Source organism: Ctenopharyngodon idella, chromosome 24, assembly GCF_019924925.1.
Source record: "Ctenopharyngodon idella isolate HZGC_01 chromosome 24, HZGC01, whole genome shotgun sequence".
Taxonomy (NCBI): domain Eukaryota; kingdom Metazoa; phylum Chordata; class Actinopteri; order Cypriniformes; family Xenocyprididae; genus Ctenopharyngodon; species Ctenopharyngodon idella.
In genome coordinates this window covers 9283740-9305112 of record NC_067243.1, presented here as the reverse complement: position 1 = coordinate 9305112, position 21373 = coordinate 9283740, and the positions used below count along the sequence as shown (strand labels likewise).

At 36.3% G+C, this 21373-nt stretch overlaps 1 protein-coding gene across 1 annotated transcript in view; it reads right to left on the bottom strand.

Annotated features, from left to right (window-relative positions):
* Positions 1 to 21373, bottom strand: part of LOC127507718 (mucin-2-like) — a gene marked incomplete at its 5' end in the record, with an annotated part of 74997 nt that overhangs the window by 53034 nt on the left and 590 nt on the right. Inside the window, 16 exons of the mRNA XM_051885014.1 lie at positions 331 to 482; positions 7060 to 7160; positions 7500 to 7552; positions 7668 to 7923; positions 8894 to 9020; positions 9132 to 9226; positions 9355 to 9519; positions 11809 to 11946; positions 12051 to 12117; positions 12205 to 12315; positions 12499 to 12637; positions 12796 to 12913; positions 15402 to 15521; positions 15796 to 16015; positions 16204 to 16331; positions 16493 to 16577. Coding sequence (XP_051740974.1) covers positions 331 to 482; positions 7060 to 7160; positions 7500 to 7552; positions 7668 to 7923; positions 8894 to 9020; positions 9132 to 9226; positions 9355 to 9519; positions 11809 to 11946; positions 12051 to 12117; positions 12205 to 12315; positions 12499 to 12637; positions 12796 to 12913; positions 15402 to 15521; positions 15796 to 16015; positions 16204 to 16331; positions 16493 to 16577 — 2075 coding nt within the window. The remainder of the gene's footprint in view (positions 1 to 330; positions 483 to 7059; positions 7161 to 7499; positions 7553 to 7667; positions 7924 to 8893; positions 9021 to 9131; positions 9227 to 9354; positions 9520 to 11808; positions 11947 to 12050; positions 12118 to 12204; positions 12316 to 12498; positions 12638 to 12795; positions 12914 to 15401; positions 15522 to 15795; positions 16016 to 16203; positions 16332 to 16492; positions 16578 to 21373) is intronic.

Genomic DNA, 21373 nt, shown 5'->3' with positions numbered 1-21373 from the left:
GTCTTCATTCAGGATTACATGCATTTGGTAGATGATTGTTATGCTTTTATCCAAAGCAAGCTACATTTAAATTTAGGTATAAATATTACATCACACTGGTGATCGAACCCATGACCTGCTAGCATCTACTGACTGAGTTACAGCAATGCCAAGGCATGCGGCCGCAATTATAACAAGGAAAAACAAATATACGCTAATAAAGGAGAGAGGAAAATGTAGAATTTTGTGAATAACAGACTTCCGCAAATTTTTGCAAATGTAGATTCTGTGTGGTCCTAGTATTAAATGTAACTTTACAAAAAGCTATGCAAAAGGCTGTTGGTTACGCACCACGTATTGCAATCTACAGTTATGTTTTTCCCTGGTTTATGAAGCTCTCCATCGTGAGGACACGGACATTCATGAGGTGTAACACAGTTTCCTTCGCCATCATCCAGTAGACCTGTAGGACACTGGCATCCAGATTTACAGTCCTGTGAGAACTGTGGGTGTGAAAAGGGAGAAAAAGAGAAAAAACCAAAGAGGGTAACACTTTAGAATACTGTTCCGTCATTAATGAATAACTATGTGGAACAAATGAGTAAATGCACTATTAACATTCCAGTAACTACTATTAACTAACAAGAGACTCTGATTAATGAACTATTAAGTTAAATTAGTTAAAAAGTTAAATTATTAATAGCACTCAGCTGAATGAGGTAGTTCACTTTTAGCTAATCAGCAACTACTATTTTTTTTCATACTTCCCAGAGGACTTATAAGAACTACTGTATACAGCAGTGTTAATTTTGGCAGCCATTTTTGATTTAGTCTTAGTCTCTATCTTCAGATGAAAATGCTCTTTAGTCACATTTTTGCCATTTTTGTCTTTCATATTTTAGTACAGTTTTAGTCGACGAAAACTCATTGCATTTTTGTCAAGTTTTAGTCACTACTTTTAGTCAAACTCCAGGTACCAACATTAATTTTGATAGCCATTTTATATGTAGTCTTTAGACAAAATAGTCATTATAATTTTTCTCTGTAGACCAATTCATTTAAGTTTATGAAAAATTTTAATCAAGGTAACGGGCTGTATTGACATTGCACTCTTAGCAGTAGCACTTGTGCAGTTCTACATATTCCTTTTCAGTGGTTTTCAAACTTTTTAGAGTGTCGTACCCCCTGAGGGATTTAACATCCTTCCGCGTCGCCTTTCCACTGCTGTTACACCTTTTCCATCAAGGGACAATATTTGCCCTCTTAAATCGATTTTTCCAGTGCAGTTTTTTACCTTTATAAATACCTTTATAAAATAAATAATGCTTTAAATTAAAAAAAAAAAAAAAAAAAAAACATTCAATAAATACAATGACGATAAAAACGAAGTGATACTTTTAAATATTACATTAAAACCACCAGTAGGTGGCGGTAAGTCACTGTCTTTATGAGTGAATCATCGAGTCATTCATTCTTTCAGTATCAAAGCAAGTGGCTGTATTTATGAATGGTTCATTTAATCACTGACGATTCGTTCGAAGCCGCAGATTCGTTCACGAAACACAACTTGTGTGCTGCAGTTCTGCTGTGGCTTTCGTTGCAAAATAGAGCAAAAATACTGACAATACTGTTTAAAATGTACATCACTTAATATTACCCTTTTGTTTGTTGAACTGTTAAATCAATGTCACATTTGAAATCGTGTATGGCAAGCCGTTTTAGCTTAAATTGTTCCCAGCGTTACTCGTCGTAATTGCATATTTACTAGTAAGAATTCAATGAGAGAGCTCCATAATTCAATTCTTACTAGTAACAATTACAATTAGAGAGCTCTCTTATTCAATTGCAGAGCTCTCTTATTCAATTGCAGAGCTCTATAATTCAATTAGAGAGCTCTGCAATTGAATTAGAGAGCTCTCTAAATCAGTTCTTACTAGTAAGAATTACAATTAGAACTCTTTAATGCAATTCTTACTAGTAACAATTCCTGTTACAGAGCTCTACAATCGTATTCATACTAGTAAAAACTTGTATTCATTAGATGCAAAACAGATTTGCGATTACACCCATTTCCCTCCCCAAATCCCACCTGCGATGCTACTCTTCAAAATAAAAGTCTTATTAGAACGAATTGTTATGTCAGAATGACCACAATACTGAGATGACAACTTGGATATGTTTTGCTATTGAAAGATATTATTTAATCACTACATGAATTCACATCTTTATACGTTTTATATATATGGTAATGATAAAGTTTACCAGACATAATATAATCTCTTTAATAAATAAATAAATAAATAGATAAATAATAGTAATATATTATATATAAAAATAAATTATATTATATTATATTATATTATATTATATTATATTATATTATATTAATGCCCGAAAACCCGACAGGCCTATTACTGATTACTAAAACTTTCCTGCATATATTTCTTAGCCTATAATTTTTGTTCTAATGGTAATAACCAAACAAACAAATACAAGCCCAAATTAGGAGTATGCGATATTGACAAATAATATATATATATTTGGGGGACTTTTTCGACAAGGATAAGGCGATATCTTGCTGACTTTTTTATGCGGGCTGGTTTAGGCCTGTATAAAACTACCAGTAAGTGGCAGCCCAATCCTGTCTTAATGAGTGATTCACTGAATCATTCATTCAAATGATTCGTTCAAAACGGTTGATTCATTTAGAAACTAAGCAAATGACTGTCTTTATGAATTGGTAATTGAATCATTGACTCAAATTATTCGTTTAAAAACACAGATTCATATCAAGTACGAAACATTGCACTGTTGCTCTGAGATGCACAACAGTTCGGCCCGGCTTTGTTTGAAACTATTTTTGTTGGCTAAACAGAGCAAAAACAGACAATATTGTGTCCAAAATGTAACTCACTGAATATTAACTTTTTGTTTGTTATAAACTATAAATATCAAATTCGTGATCACGCTAGCCTATGTTATAGGCCTATAAAAAAATAAAAACTCATTCAGGGATATTTTTGCCCTCATATAGCAGCATTACTGGCTTCATCATGCAGTGAATGTTTTGGACTCTTAAGTCGTGTTTTTGTTCGTCTTTTGCAAAGTCAGTGACACTCGATAGCGAATGTCAGCTCGTATATCGTTAAAATGACAATTCGGAGATGATAAATATCGCACACCCCTATAGCCCAAATTGCCTCAGCATTATTTTGTGAGTGGAAAATGCAAGTAAAACTCTTGCAATGCTCAAGTATTTTACAATTTTAAAATAGCTCTATATCGCTATAATATTTATCTTTTCTGAGAGAGTGTGAATTCACCTTGAAATACAACAGTAGGGGAGAGCAGGGACGAAAGTACCATTTTTCACAAAAATGTCATTTTAAAAGATAATGTTTTAGACAGCAATATATTTTTGCTGTGGTCAATAACTCACAGGTGTGGTCTATCAATACCAGGTGGTATTTTGTACAAATGTAGAACGGCTTCAGTATAATTTCACTTTGAACATAAATTGCACATTGTTACTTTCGACCCCATCAGGTGGGACGAAAGTAACACACAGGTGGGTCAAAAGTAACACAACAATACAAGCTAGATTTTTTTGTGTTAGTCTTGTTTTTATTAAATATACCTGACTATGACCTTGTTAATAAGTAACTGCAAACATATTTTGTCCTTTATCTTTGAAAAAAAATTACATTTTCATTTTAAATTGAGAATTTCAGTTTCATCAAATGTTTCAAAAGTAACCCGATAGTACAAACTTGAATTGTTTAGAATATTTTTTGGGGGGCAATGTCAATTTATTTGATAAAACATTTTTTCAACAGTTTGAACAATATGAAAATTAAATTAAATTAGCATAATATGAATTCTCAACATAATGTAGCAGTAGTCATGTTTCCAATCCAGAATAAATTCAAAATATGCATAAAAACATCTAAATAGAAACACTGCAAATACATAGGTGGGTGTGGAAAAGCTAAGGTATGGCTAAAAACTAAATGTGACTATGGTAAATGTAAACAGATTGAGTGTATAAATGGTGACATACAGAAATCAGCAACAGATATGTCCAGAAACGCCCTCTCATAAACATCTGGCTGAATCAGACCTCTGTCTGTCTTTCTGACCCTCACTCTTGGCATATTCTGCTAGTACAAAACAACATGAACATGTTTTAATAAATGCTGCAACGCAGAGAAAGCCACCACATTAGCAGTTGGACAAAATAAACTCTTGTTGCCACCGCAGCGGGACGAAAGTAACAAGTGTCGAAATCACATGATATTTGGCAGCTCCGTCAAGGGTTGCTTGCTGAACGTGCTGTCATAACTTGAAATGCAAAATGTAGTGCTGAGCTGAATTTTTGAGCCATCTAGTGGTTTAAAAGAAAATAAAGTCAAACGCGCCTTCAGCTCCGTTGTACCCTATTTCTTGTCTATAAAGCATAATCAATAATGCTATAATGTTATAATGATTTTAATCACCACCAAAAATAGTTAGGCCTATTTCTTATAGGCTAATGCTTACATCAGATCTTTAGAGCCTCAACATTGCTGTTCATCATTGAAAACGGCTTTACTAAACAACCTGGAGTGCCATTGCCCATTTTGTGAATATGCATGAGGCGTAATTATCATAATAAGGTAGTGCTGAATAGAGAGCTCTACAATGCAATTCTTACTAGTAAGAATCGCCATTGTAGAGCTCTACAATTATGTTTTTACTAGTAATAATTCCAATTGCAGAGCTCTCTAATTCAGTTCCTACTAGTAACAATTGAATTGGAGAGCTCTGCAATTGCATTCTTACTAGTAAAAATTCATTTAGAGAGCTCTCTAATACAATTGTTACTAGTAAGAATTCAAATTAGAGAGCTCTTTAATGCAATTCTTACTAGTAACAATTACAATTAGAGAGCTCTCTAAATCATGTATAGAGCTCTCTAACTCAATTGTTACTAGTAAGAATTCCAATTAGAGAGCTCTATAATCCATTTATTACTAGTAACAATTACAATTGGAGAGCTCTCTAATTCAGTTGTTACTAGTAAGAATGCAATTGCAGAGCTCTCTAATTCAATTACAGAGCTCTGCAATCATACATATCTTTAATGTGTTTTTTTTACTAGTAAGAATTGAATTATGGAGCTCTCTCAATGAATTCTTACTAGTAAAAATGCAATTACGACGAGAAACGCTGGGAACAATTTAAGCTAAAACGCCTTGCCATAGGCGCGTTCATATGTAAATTGTGTAAGCTTATTTTGTCCATTAGATCAAAAGATCTAAAAAAAAAAAAAAAAAAACCTTAGATTTACCCGCCCTAAATTTGTTCATTACCGTCATCTGTTGTTATATCATGCATTTTGCGGCTTTACAGTCCGTTCACTGATAAGAGACTGTCTGATAATTATGTAAAGGACGTACATGAGTGGATATAGTTATGCAAACCAAAGATTAAAATGATGTCTACGTCGAAGACTTAAACCACACACATGTGAATAATAGCCTTTTTAAATTGATTAATTATCCTGCTTTATTGCACTCTATATCAAATGTCTATTTCTGATTTAATTACAAAGATGCCCCGCCATGGTTTAATCTGTCCCGCCACAGTTTTGTAATGAACCTAAAAGATAATCAGAAAGTAATCCAAAAGATAATCTAACAGAAAATAAAGTATATAGTATTATAATATACTACGCGATATAGTAGTGCACTAAGCAGCTCATGATTGGCGTCTCAGAGCGGTTCTGTTCAGAGTTAATGCTGCTTGCTCCATCTCTGCATGTGCTGTGAGTTTAGCCTTCATTTTTGACTGCTCCTGAGTATATAATTTAAGCTGCATACATTTTGTTCTTGCACTGATGTTACATTTGTAGCAATTTTGACAGACAGTTTGAGATATAGGCTATATTTGAGTATTGTGTGTATTGGATAGTTTACAAAATCAAATGATGGGAACAGTTTTTGCCATCGAAATGCCATTGTTCTGAAGAAAAAGTGTCCCAATCAACCTGAATTTATCCTACTCTTTGAAATCATAATTGCATTGCATTATGTTGTTTTAAACCCTAAATATTTTACTTGTAATATTCTCCATTAACAATTATTCAGTTAGGCCTATTTGTAACAATGCCATTGTAAAAAAAAAAAAAAAGTTGCTTCAATGTACCTGGCTACTTTTTGATAGTAACTTGTAGTGTAGCTAACTGCTTTTTCAGAAGGGTAGCTTGAATGTAACTTAACTACTTTAACTTACGAGTAGCTTGTAGCTTGTCAAACTACAGTTTCAGAGTAACTTCATCTTCCCATCCCGCCGACATCTGTTGCCATCATCGGCAGTATGTGCCCACCAATTAATGTAAGCTTTCCCGCGAGTGGGTGCGGTTTCAGCGCCAACAGCAGACACGCCCCCAGCATTTGAGAGCAGAATACTGCTCATTTTTTCAAGATTTTGATAACGTTTTATTTACTTGCTGGTTTTTTATCATTCAGATTTGGCTGGGTGGTTAGTGACACATTTTTCTGTGATGTGACAAACTCAGAACATATTTAATATTGCTTTGCACACACTTTAAACAATTCGATGTGACCACGAGGAGAAGAGTAAACTTCAAATAGGTAAAGCAAAGAGCTCAAGCTCTTGAAAGGGGACCTATTATGCAAAATTCTCTTTTATATTGTTTTTGAATATAATTATGTGTCTGCAGTGTGTGTATACAACCACCCTGTTGTGGTAAAAATCCATCTACTCCATTTGTTATTTTTTATTAATAATTTAGTGTCATTTCTTGAGTATTTGTGGTTGTGAGTGCTGTATAGTTGGGGGGAGGGGTGCTAGTTCAGGTGAAAATCTGTTCCACCCTTGAAAATGGCATTAGTGTCGGCGCCTATAACCTAGTGGTTAGTGCACCGACATATGAAGCAAATGCGTTCACCGTGACCCAAGTTCGATTCCCATCTCAAGGTCCTTTGCCAATCCTGCCCCGCTCTCTCTGCCCAATGCTTTCCCAAAAAGCCCATGAATATAACTTTAAAAACAAGAGAGATTGGAAACTAGACTCACACAATCAACTTCCTTTTGCATACAAGTCTGTGCACACTCCAATCCATGTTCATCTGGGCCTGCTGTACTGCAGTTGAAGAAAACCTTTGGAGTAGGACACTCTGCAAAAGACAATTAGATACAGAAAAAAGACTCATGGGTAAGAGTTTTATATTGTAAACCACAGTTGGAGACCTAAGAAACAGAACCTTAATACTACTACCGTTAATACTATTATTGGTTATCTAAACAAGGTACTTTCACTGTGCATCTGATTGATATTCCATTCTGTGTAACCATAATTATGGATGTCATGGCCATGCCCATGTACATCAACAGCAAACTCATTTAAAGTATATTCTAAGTTCAATACAAGTTAAGCTTAATCGACAACACTTGCCCTTTAACCTGTTTAATGTTCAGGGTGTAAAAGAGAGGTATCTAAATGTATTTATTCTTACCCAGAATTTGGGTTTTCCAAGACTGACAGTGCAATGTTCCATTCAGGCAAATACTGGAGAGAAAGTATCAGATTGCCTTAGGTTTTAAATTTACAGATTAGAAAGTGTACATTTCAAGACTTTTAATTCTTTATAACTACTGCATAAGTAATAGTATCATTCTCTTACCAGTGTTCATTATTAATGTTGATAGACGAGCCAGGTTGGACTGTCTCTCCTTTGTAGTCACATGGACATTTTTCAATAGGAACACACAGTCCTTTCTTATCCTGGTAGAATCCATCTGGACATGCGCATCCATCAACGGGCACAAAGTCAACGCTGCAGCTTTGGCGCTCGGAGGCGAGAGAAAGACAGGTACGTTGGCAGCTCTGCAGCTGATAGGAGTAGTTCTGTGAGGCCGGGCAGTTCTCTGTATACTTCTCTGTGGGGATAAATTTGAAAGGAAGGTGTTGTAAAAGTGCATGTTGTGCAGACCCGTACTCTATAAAATGAAAAGAGCTGAGCTCTTTCAAAATGACAACCTCAAATCATCTAACCTAAAAGACTTTGGTGGGAGTGGACGATTGGAGGGTGAGTAAATGAAGACAGAATTTTCATTTTTGAGTGTTCTGTATACTAGTGGCAGTTTTATCATCTGCCAGTTTAAATGCGCAAGCTCTTCAAAGGGGACCTATTATGCAAAATTCTCTTTTATATTGTTTTTGAATATAATTATGTGTCTGCAGTGTGTGTATACAACCACCCTGTTGTGGTAAAAATCCATCTACTCCATTTGTTATTTTCCCCATAAATCTGAAACTGTCTCAAAATGAGCCAGGAATGTACTCCGATTTGATGTCACATTGGAACAAGCCCCGCCCATGACTGGCAACAGAGTCTGCCCTATTAGATTAGCTCAGAAAACAATTTATCAGAAATTTAAACTGATACAGCTTTAAAACACATGCAAATAGTAAACGTTGATGACGAAGAATAGCATGTTTTTGCTTCAACTCAAAAATAGGCATTACAACATGGTATAATTAATGATCTGTGGGGTATTTTAAATTGAAACTTCACAGACACATTCTGGGGACACCAGAGACTTATATTACATCTTGTGAAAAGGGGCATAATAGGTCCCCTTTAAAGCAGGATGGATTTAAATTGGCTGTTAATGTTTTTTCGTTCATCAGCTGGAATAAAATTGTCCTGAAAGTGATTCTAATGATATTGTTCCTCTGTGTGTGCTATTTTTTTTATTTAGAACGGTTTTCAAACTATATTATTATCGTTATCATTCTTGGTGTTTACTACTGTTCACTACATTCATGGTTTAGTCACACCTAAATCAAAAAAATCCTTCAGCTTAAATGATTCACATCTATCTGTCTACTAAAACATCTGCTTACCGCACACAATTCCTCTCCAGCCTTGAAGAAATATTCCTTTAGATGCACAGGCCCGGGCGTATGAGGAGAACACCGCACACAGACAGTCCTCACTCCTCTTACAGGTACAACTAGAGTACTTGCATCTCTGAAAGCACATAAACATGTTGTGTCACTGCTTATTGTGGGAGGTTGGGTAACATTCATTACAATTTTTGAAAATTGTACAGTTCTCAAGGTTGCCTGTTCCAGGTCATACTTTGTAGTAGTTGTCTGGATTAACACTGGCGTGACATTTGGCAAAGAGACTCTCCTTGTCCTTCATCATGGAACACCAGTGCTCTGCAAAGTGCTCTAAAGGCATCATAACATATGGTTACAAGCAAAACTGTATATGCCAACATTTTCTGTGTAGGTTTAACACAATACAAAAATTAGATATTGTAAATAGTCTGCCTTCTGTGCAAAAAAAAGTCTCTCACCGATCTCGCTGCTGTAGGAACAGGGGTCTTCCACCCTCTCGTCATGGTCAGGGCAGTTGGACTGGGCCTTCCAGGCATTTGCAAAGGAAGCCGCTGTACCCTCCACCAGGCCCTGAGGAGTCTTCAGGTCATCAGACAGCACTGTGTTAAAATTTCCACAGAGACCTGCACAAAGAAATTAACACCACAAAAAAAAGAGGAACATATAGGGTCACATGCACATGATATCATTGGACATCAGGTTTGATTCTCAAACTGCCCTGTTCATATAAAATCATTCAGGTGCAGCTTTTACCGTCTGCATGAATGAGTAACTGAAGTCAAGCTTCGATAGTTATGAATATAGTAACAGCAGGGCTCGATTTGATGGGGGATGGCATCCCCCTTGTTGAAAAAAATGACAAAAAGCTTCCCCTCTATAAAGCCGCTCAAGTCTCCTGTGCCCCCGCTGGTTCCACCCAGCTCCAAGTCTCCGGTGTCTCCAGATTTCACACCCAGCCTCCCTCTCCCACCTTCTCTTCCAATAACAGCCAGTGCCATCAGCCCCTCAGCTTCTCCTCTGGCTAAACTCTATGGTGTGGAATTGCTTCTGGTATTCCGGTCTACAGCTCCGCCTAGTAAAGAGGATTTTGTCGGCTCCACCTTGGCTCCTCCCTCCTTTGGCTCCATCTGGGACCATCGTCCTTACGGCTCCACCGGGCTGCCTCGTCCCTCCACCTCTGCCTTGGGCAGATGTTGCTCTGCCTGCACCATGAACTTATGGGCCTTCAGTTACACTTAGTTTCTCCGCCCATTCAGCTCCGTCGGGCTCCACTTTGGTCCTCAGTCATACCGGCTCCATCTAAGTCCTCTGGCACCTTAGCTCCACCTCGGTCACTCGTCACTTACCCCTTTTCCACCAGCATGAACCGGGTGCTAGTTCAGAGCTAGTGCTAGTGCCAGTTCGGAGTTGGTTCAACTGACGAGCCTTCTAAGAACTGGTTTGCCTTTCTACGGACTAGAGAGCCAGCACAGAGCCAGGTCTTACATCACTGTATATGTCTTATATTTCACAACAAAGCTAGCGTGGCAGCGGCAAACACAAACACAAACACACCAAGCTTGTTCGAGATGCATCGGCTTCTCGCAGAGCGATCGGCGCATGACATCAAAGCACCGCGAGAACGATCCAAAAGCACAAGGAGTCGTATGCTCTACAAACGCTCCCGCGGCACTCCGATGTCACCTGCCAATCAGTCCTAGCTGCTCCGATGCATCTTGAACAAGCCTTCCATCAACAATGGAGAATGTTTTGCTACTATTGATGCTCATGGCTTTGCAAACCTACATCAGCATCCAAACACAGCTCGCCGTAATTTGTTTATAGACGGAGATTACAATCGAGCTGCTATTAGCTCGATTAGCTGCTACTGCTATTTCAAAAATGGCGGTTACATGTTTCTTGTTGGTCACGGTAACCCCGCCCCCAGCCCTTGATGCAAGCGGTTCTTACTTCTAGACCAGCAATGTTTTGGTGCTACTTACAAACCACTTTTCCTGGTTCGGAGCTGGTGCTTTGGGTGTCGAAAGACAAAGAACTGATTTGAAACTAGGCTCTGGCTCCGAACCAGCACTCAAACTGCCTTGGTGGAAAAGGAGTAACTGTGGCTCTGCCTCAGCCTCCAGGACCATCGGTGTCGTCCAGTCTCACTGGCTCTCCATCTTTGCCTTGGGAAGGTAAGGAAGGTAGGATGGTGCCTGTGTGTTTGGCTTGCCGTCTGCTGCTCTCTTGTTTGTTCGTTTTACGACCGACAGTCGCTCCTGGACATTCAAATTTATTTATGGACATTTATAAGCCAGACATGGAATGCGTTTTTAACCATTCACACAGGAGTTTTCCAACAGACATTCTGGAGTGTATACGCCGGTGGTCTCTTAACATATCCTGGAGAAAGCGCAGGAGGAAATGCGGGAAACGGGGAGCATCCATCCATCATAAATATAATCCATATAATCCATACAACTCCAATTTCAATATAATCCATATGGCTCCGGGGGGGTTAATAAAGGCCTTCTGAAGCAAAGCGATGGGTTTTTGTAAGAAAAATATCCAAATTTAAAACTTTATAAAGTGCCGGAAGCTAGTTATTTTACTTTATAAAGTCTTAAATATGGATATTTTTCTTACAAAAACCCATTGCTGTGCTTCAGAAGGCATTTATTAACCCCCCTGGAGCCATATGGATTATATTTATGATGGATGGATGCATTTTTTTGCAAAACACGCCCCCGGTCACTATAACACTTGGAAGAGCCAGGATATTTTTTAATATATCTCCGATTGTGTTCGTCTGAAAGAAGATATACACTAAGGATGGCTTGAGGGTGAGTAAATGATGGGATAATTTACATTTTTGGGTGAACTCTTTAGTTTAGATGCTAAACTTCATATGTGTTTTTTTTTTAATTTCTCACCACAAGTCTTGCCCTGGAAGCTTCCGTCCACAGTGATGTACACCTGCATAAGAGGCACCAGCTGTACCTGCACCTGCAGCCCAAAGGAGGTCTGAAGCATGATGTGAAACGATGATGGCTTGAACACTGTGAAGTCAGCTGGGAGAAAGAGACAAAGAGTTTGAAAAATGCTTCACAAACAATCATTCCTTAAGTTTCAGCAGGTTTTAAAACAAAAGAAATACAGAGCTTCTCTCTCTCACCTGCCATGTAAGGAAGTAAAACCTTTGCATTGTGTTGTACTGTGCCGTCATAGTTAATCACCAGACGCTAATGAAAAAAGACATATTGGACACATTGAGTAATGTGTTGACTGTAGAAACTTACAAGCAGGAAGAAAAGAGGGAATGTACTCACATTGTTCTTGTCATTGTGAAATAGCACTTCTATAGATTTCAAACAGGTGCCAATAAGAGTACCACAAGGATATATCTGAAGCAATATGATGAACTTTGTCTCTTCACAGTCCTACAAAAACATAAATAGAGTTTTATAGAGTGTATTGTTTATTAATAAGAATTTCACATATTGTTCGTAAATAAAAATGTCATGACATGAATGAATACAAACAAAATAATTCTAAATTCCAAATGTAGATGTCTTAGCAGTTACAGAAGGTGAAGTTAGTGAGTGCGTACAAAACATGCTTACTTTTGAGAGCACATAGCTGCACTCTCCATGGAAAGTGAATTCTTTCCCGTCGTAGGTGGTAAAGTGAGATCCTTCCTCTACTGCGCACAGGCCAGGACCGGGAATACTCTCACAGATCCACTTTCCCTTCTCACATATACTGAATTACACAATAAAATTAAAAACAGACACAGTTAACAACCACCTTCAGGACTACTGATACAATGTAGTAATACAAACATTTGGTGTATAGTTTATAGTGCTTTTTTGCAATTAAAGACATGTAGAAGGAGAAAAGAGTAAAATGTGTTTTATTACCATTCCTCCTCCTCGTTGTGAAGAACCTGTCCTGGCGTGTAAATCTTGCCGTTGTGCCAGCACCGACATTGCGCCACAGGGATGCAGCCCATGTTTGTGATATCATCAAATACCTTTCCTATAACACATTTCATATTTATCCAAATACATACAGTACACATTTTTCCTCATTTGTTTACACACAAAAGCTGATTCTATTAGCCCAAAATTGCTATTTCTTCAACTCTCAAAACAGATATTTCGCAAACCTTTTCACAATTTGATTCCAATTTGTTGTTTTCCACAAATTCTTACATAAAAATAGCAATTGGTTTAAAACATGTTCTCATGTTCTATTGTGTATTTCAGATTACAGATTGCTAATGACTTCCAAAAGCTAACTGATGTCTAGTCAGAGCTGCCTTATTAAATAAATAAATAAATACAGTAAAAACAGTAATATTGTGGAATATTATTGCAACTAAAAATAACTGTTTTTTATTTGAATATATTTTAAATTGTAATTTATTCCTGTGATTAAAGCTGAATTTTCAGCATTATTACTCCAGTCTTCAGTGTCACATGTGCTTTCAGAAATTATTCTAATATGCTGATTTGCTGCTGAAGAAACATTTTGTATTATTATCAATGCTAATATTTTTATGAAAACCATGATACACTATAATTCAAAAGTCTGGGTAAATAAGAAAAGAAAAGTGTTAATGTTTGAAATGGGTGTGCATCACATACTGCATCACATGAATGTACCTATCATCCATAAATGGATATGTAAAATAAAAAAGGGTTCCGGTTTGACAGAAAACTGAGTGATGTGTGTGTTTTTCCCTCCGTATAGTTTATTAAATTTACCGGCTATAGCTCACACAAATGGCTGGTTTAATAAACAAAATATTTATTAAAAATAAATTAATACTTATTCGGCAAGGGTGCGTTAAATTTAACAAAATTGACAGTAATGTTATAAAATTTGATATCAGATGAAACAAAAATTCCAAGGCACTCACGTGGTTAGGTGTAAAAAGTCTTTAATAAACTGGGCTAAATCATTAAAATATTAAAAGTGTTGATCAACGCATTTTCGTTTTTTTTTTTTTTTTTGTTCTAAGCTTATACGACAGGAACAGTAAGAGGTTACAGAGAAAAAAAATACTACTTTTTATTGCAATACTCTTTATTTTACTTAAAATTGTATAATATAAAATAAATATATAGAAAGATTAACACTGGCAGCTCACAGCTGTACAGTAGCATTCAAGTATGAAATTGAATGAACAAATGTAAAAATTAAACACTATAGACTTCACTGTATACATTATACATCGATTCTTATTAAAGCTCCTGTATTAAAGTTTTCAGTCAAGGGCAGTGAGTGATTTTCTCTTTGTCTTTTGTTGTTTTATTAACATTAAAGTGATAGCTCACCCCAAAATGAAAATTCTGTCATCATTTACTCATGCTCAGGTTGTTTTAAACCTGAATTAAGTTCTTTCTTCTGCTGAACATAAAAGATATTTTGAAAAATGTGGGCAACCAAACAGTTGCTGTTCCCTATCGACTTCCATTGTAGGAAGAAAAAAAAATAAATACTATGGACGTCAATGGCTGTCAACTGTTTGGTTACCAACATACTTCCAAATATCTTCTGTGTTCAACAGAAGAAAGAAAATAATACAGGTTTGGAACAACATTAGAGTAAGTAAATAATGATATAATTTTAATTCTGGGGTGAACTATGCCTTTAAGGACAAGCGGCAGCACTATTAGGCTGCTGTCACTTTCGCTACATTCAGACTGTCAGTCCAAATCTGATTTTTGTGCATATCCGATTGAAATCTGATCAGATTTAACAGTGTGTATTCAAATCAATCGCGCTCTGACAACGGAAGTGATGTCTCGCACTCATTGAAGTATAAGCACGAGACATCACTTCCGTCATCAGAGCGCGATCAGACCTCACTAAGCGAATGCTGAACGCAGTTGGACATAGTGGTGTTTTAGAGGTAAAAAATGATATAAATACTGTTCGGTTTCTCGCACAAACTGATCGTTTCGTGTCTTAGGACATCAATGTGTCGTCACGAGCCGCAGGGTTTAATTTGGATTTGTCTAAGCAAGTTTTATTTACTCTTATAAAAGAAGTTCCCATTGACACCCATTATACAGCTGACAGACCGCAACGGTTGTTGTTAAAAATCATCATTTGTGCTCTACTGAAGAAACAAAGTCACCTACATCTTGGATGCACTGGGGGTAAGCAGATAAACATCAAATTTTCATTTTTAGGTGAACTATCCCTTTAAAATAAAACTGCTGCGTTGCAAAAAAAAGAAGAAGAAAAAAGCCTTGATGTTCATGTGGTATGACAAAGTGTCCATAAATATAATAACTATAGCACAGTTTGTTTGTTTTTTTGTCAAGAAAGTTGGAGGTTTTTAGTTTTAAGATTGTGTTTTGAAAAAACGTTTAGACACAAGAAATGTGTCTTAGTAATCGTACTGTAAAATCATCATTTATTCTATATGTGGTTTTTAAATAAACCACATTAAATAAAATATTGTATATGATGGTACTAAGATTAAATTAAATATTGTGAATTAGGTACTGACCTATTGGGCAGAAGCAGCCATCGATGTTGTGTTCCTCACACAGTGCGACTTTGTGTGAGCATGTGTCCATACAGGGGGAGCCGCTTTCAGAATGTACCATACTGTAGGGGCATGTGACAGCTGCATGGGAATACAAGTCATACAGAGACTGATTACACTGATTATGAAAATTAAAATACTTTTTCAGAACATTTTAGTGTAGTTATTTCCATTTTGACTGATGTAATTTGTATTTTAAGAAGGAAATGTATGTGATAATACACCTGACAGTGTTAATCTGTAATGTGCAAAAGCTATTAATGAATAATTTAAAAGTAGAAGGAATCAAAGCAAAGAAAAAGCTAAAGAGAAAAGAATCCTGTGAAGTCAACCGGAGATGAATGGTAGTTATTACCGCAGAAGTCAGGTGTTCTCCAGTTCGGTGGATTTCTCCCAGCATGCGAACACTGACGTGAATATTCAGACAAAGTCGCACAAAGCGAGGAGTTGTCGGTGTCTTCAGGTTCATACAAGCACATATCAAGTATACAGGTTCTGATATACGGCTCAGGGTTCAAAATCTCATTACAGGAGAACCAGTCTTCATTCTCCAAAAGATCTGCACAACCTGCCCGCTGTTGTGACAAAGGCATAGTGTTTTTTTAACCTTTAGCCTCAGAGATCCACATTAAATATCAATACTGTAATTATTTGAAGCTGTTGTCATAGTGATTGGATGAAGCCAATAGGGCATGCATTAAGAAATACATTAAGCAATCCCACCTAAATCTATTAAACCCATAGGGATAGTTTTGCGACTTACATAATTGTCACACTGGTTTAAATGGTTTTTGTCGTCATCTTCTTCAGAAGGATTTTGGCATTTATCATTTAGGTTGTAAACTCTGTGCATATTCCCAAACTCAACGAAGCCAACCTTTCGTTCGTATCCTACTCCTTTATTGAATAAGATAGGGCATAGATGAGTTTTCTAATAAAAACACTTGATCTTCTTGGAGAGCTATGAAATTAGCAATACATGAAAAAATGTGTTGTCTGTAATTAAGAAATGACAAAATAAGACAAAGGGTCAGTGAATTACCACAACTCACCTGATTCAATGAACTCATCAGGAACTCCATTGAAATTGCCACACAATCCACAGGTTTGATCTGAATATTTTGAGTCCAACTCCACCTAAAACAGAGCCATAAAGAAGGACCGATTTCAACAAATGACCCCTGCATCACGGTTAGTCTTAATATGATTTGTATCCTCGTTTTCTCATCACAGGGACTTGCCATCAAAGTCCATTTCAAGGACAGATGTCAAGGATGCAGGAAGTTTTCACAAGATTGTAAATGCAATGCAAATATTTGTTCATTTACGTTTATTTATTATTAACATTTATTAATTTATTTGTGTTAAACACTTAATGTAAATTGTAAGTGGGCTATAAACCTATTGTTTCTTAATCAAATGTGGTTAACTCAATTGTAATTCGATTCAATTCCGATGTCGATTCGAATCAATATCAATTCATCATTTGGATATATATCAGGTACAGTACATGTACATTTTTCTCAAGAGAGAACGAATCTCTCTTAACTAATGCTGTACACTATACAGGGAATGCTGTCAGTTGATACATTAGTATAAAAGGTCAAAAATAACAACTGTAAGAGCCATATTTCATCTTTATTTTTGTTCATTATGTAAATTTATCATAATTATTTTTGTTAATTAATAATTTCTGTTGAATATGTTTATTTGGTTTGTATTTGTTCTTACTGCGCATGTTCAGTGACATCATCAATGCTTGTCAATGGCGACTCCATCTATAAGAGTAAAAAAAACATGCACAGACAAATCCAAATTAAACCCTGCGGCTCGTGACGACACATTGATGTCCTAAGGCACGAAACGATCGGTTTGTGCGAGAAACCGAACAGTATTTATATAATTTTTTACCTCTAAAACACCACTGCCACAATCATCACAATCACTGTGATGATTGTCCAACTGCCCTCCACATCCGGTTAGTGAGGTCTGATCACCTTCTGACAGCGGAAGTGATCACACGCACTCATTGAAGCAAAGCGCGAGACATCACTTCCGTCATCAGAACGCGCATTTAGACCTCACCAACCGGATGCTCAAGGCAGTTGGACATAGTGGTGTTTTAGAGGTGAAAAATGATATAAATACTGTTCGGTTTCTCGCACAAACTGATCGTTTCGTGTCTTAGGACATCAATGTGTCGTCACGAGCCGCAGGGTTTAATTTGGATTTGTCTGTGCATGTTTTGTTTACTCATAGATTTTGTTGCCATTGACAAGCATTATACGACTGACAGACCGCAACGATTGGAGTTAAAAATCATCATTTGTGTTCTACTGAAGAAACAAAGTCCCTTACATCTTGGGTGCCCTGGGGGTAAGCAGATAAACATCAAATTTTCATTTTTGGGTGAACTACCCCTTTAAGATGCACTTTGGGAAAACAAAGCTTTTGACTGTTTATCATTACTGTAATATAGCATAAATTGGCTCATAAAAAATATAGTATCTCAACAAATAAGTTGTTGAGAAGATGTTGCTCAATAGGATTATGCTGTGCTGAGGAAATGTGATTATTTATTGACTTGGAAGAATAAACACTGATAAAGGAAATGGATTTAGAGTTGTGAGTACAAGCAATGGTGTCAATTTACCCAATGTATGGCGAACTCTGATCACTGATCCCTCAACATGACAAATGTCTGTGTGATGCATCCAAAGATGAATATATCCGTATTAGCGAATCAGCGCGCAGTATTCAGGTCAGGTGACAAGGCTTCTAGTCACTTTAAAAAGACACGCTAGCTACTCAAGCTGATCGAGGATTTATAATTTCGACTCCTGTAAGTCCACCATACACGTCTTACACGCTGAACCCCTGGTTGTCAGTTTGCGTTTGTGTGTGAACTCTTCTTAGACTGATTTCAAAACACTGCTTCATGAAGCTTCGGAGTGTTATGAATCTTTTGTTTCGAATCATGATTCGGATCGCGTGTCAAACCGCCAAACTGCTGAAATCACGTGACTTTGGCGCTCCGAACCGCTGATTCGACACACAAGATTCATAACGCTCCGAAGCTTCATGAAGCTTTTGAAATCGGTCATCACTATATATGTCGTTATTTTGTTGTTTTGGCACACCAAAAATATTCTCGTTGCTTTATAATATTAATATTGAACTCACATAAACTGATTTAAATATGTTTTTAGTACATTAATGGATCTTGAGAGAGGAAATGTCATTGCTGGCTATGCAGGCCTCACTGAGCCATCGGATTTCAACAAAAATGTCTTAATTTGCGTTCCGAAGATTAACGAAGGTCTTACGGGTGTGGAACGACATGAGGGTGAGTAATAAATGACATTATTTTCATTTTTGGGTGAACTAACCCTTTATGTTACACAAACCATGTTCGCCATCTCAGAGTAAGACAATATCATAATATCGTAATATACATCTTATACATAATTCACCCACTATATTGCTAAATGTATCCGATTTTTCATATCAACAGAAAAATATACACTGTTAAATATTTTATAGTGAAATTACAGTATATTCCAGGTTAATAATTGCATGACTTTCACAGTAGGACTTCTCTTGTATCTAACTGCACTCTTGGAAATTTCTTGTAAAATCTATTATCATACTGTATTTCTACAGTGCATATGTACTATGAAGGTACCCAACATGCAATGCGCATGAATAGGTTATGCTGTTGAGTTTCTTGATTCTTGTTGGTTTTATCTGTGCTGCTGAACTTATTTTTGGTTCACTTTTAGCAGTTTGTGTTGTTTATTTTGTAATGTTTTTATTATTTGTTGAGTGTCACCATTGTTGTTTTGTATGTCGAGTGTTGCATCATTAGGTGACGGAAGAAAAAAATGAAAAAAATGTCACATCTTTCAAAGGTGAATCTCAGCAGTTGCTTCACTATTGTGAAATATCCATCTACAATTATGAATTTGAAATAAGAAATTGGTAAATCTTCATGCTGAAATAACGCTAATAATTGAATAGTTTGACTTACTTAAAATCAGCCAATTAGCTTATTTTATATTCTAGCTTGTCATTGTTTTAACAAATGTTTTCATTTGTCACACTTCTGACTTGGCAAGATCAGACATTTGAATATGAATATACGAGGTCCAAGCAAATGAAACACTTATCACCATTATGGTTACTTCAAAAAAATTACAGTAGCCTACTAAACAATATAATTTCTTACAGTGGCATGGTTAGAGACAACTTTATAATGTGAATTCACAGTAAAACGATCAGTAAATTACTGTGATGTCAGCATCATTTTGCTGTTGATTAACAGTAGAAATTAGTAAGAAAATGTAAGCATGCATTAATTTCACTGTAAATTTCTGTCTACAGTAATTTATTGTAAAATAACACTCTTTAATCCTGTAAATGCACAAATGCAAATGTATAAATGTAACATTCCTGACATATTGTTTACAAACTGTTGAAGTCTCTCCGAGGTTAAAACACTGAGCGATAACATGAGACTTGATACATTTTGTTAAGTTGTACTGTATCTTTCAACATACCTTCTGATGTTAATTCATGTTTATTTTGTGCTTTAACTAGAAGTAAAGAAGAGATGATTGTGGTTGCTAAAATAGAATGACATTTCTTAAGTGCATTATCTTATTTTAATCATGGATAGGAAAAGGATATCACAGAAGCATCCTAACTTGACAAAAAAAAAAATCCTTAAAGCTGTCTTAAAATCAGACAACCCCACTGGTGTCCTAACTTCAAAATTATTTGAAAGCCAACTGTAAAAATCAAATAACAATAGTAGGGCTGGGTGGTATATCAAGTTTGTATGATATACCGATATATTTTTAATATACGATACGGTATGAGGCGATATCGATATACAGTAGTTTTATACAAGCGCATCTAAAAAACAGCGGTGGACGTCGCAGCTAGAGTGCTGCTGCGGAGGAAATGCATAATACAATTTGGCTTAAACGTGAGACATGCTTAATATTAAGGGCTTTAAAAATAACTCGTAAGATTAAGATATAGTTAACATAGGCCTATCATTTAAAGCGGCTTGCCTCGTCAGATGCTCTGACTGATTCATGCGCTGTTTAATGCTTTTGTGATGTGGCATTTTCCTAAGCACATAACTTACATTTCTCTGAACTTCTATTCTCCATCTGTAAATGTTAGAAAGTCCTTTTTTTTTTTTTTTTTTAGTCTAGTGAATTTAACTTCTGCTTTAAAAAGCATTATTTTTATTTTTAGATTGTAATGTTACAATGTTAGAATGTAAAGTAACTTTCTCTTTTTTGCACATGTAGGCCTATTAGTGTGCCAGATGGTTACATTCACTATATTTGTATTAATAGCTTTCAGTATAAACACTGTTTGTAGGACAACATTAAGCAGGATGTTAAATTAAGATTTTTAAAAAGTAAATACAGATTTTTTTTTTCTAAATCCAAATAGAAAAATGTAGAAAATACCGAGATATATACCGTATATCGCCATTTAGCCAAAAAATACAGAGATATGACTTTTTGGCCATATCGCCCAGCCATAACAATAGCCCTGTCTGAATATAGCGTCACATTTATTAATGATACAAGATGAAGAACAGCATTTCTCCATTTTAATCTCTAGCGTTTACACGGCGGCTGCTTGCGTGTCTTTGTTTGCTTGGTAACAGACCTGAGAGTTGATTACCCAACTTGATAGAGCAGTTTAAGATTTCCTAACGACAGAGAAGATGAGATTTTGTAAGATCGGATAAGAATCCTAAATCAAGTTAAAATTTGCTTCTGTAATTCTGAAAAATCCTAAATTAACTTGTCAGATGTTAAGACTTAAGATAGAAAGTTTCTGTAATATGCCCCTGGAGTCTGAAGTACATGGTAATTTGCATGTAGTGGAACTGCAGCAGCTACCAT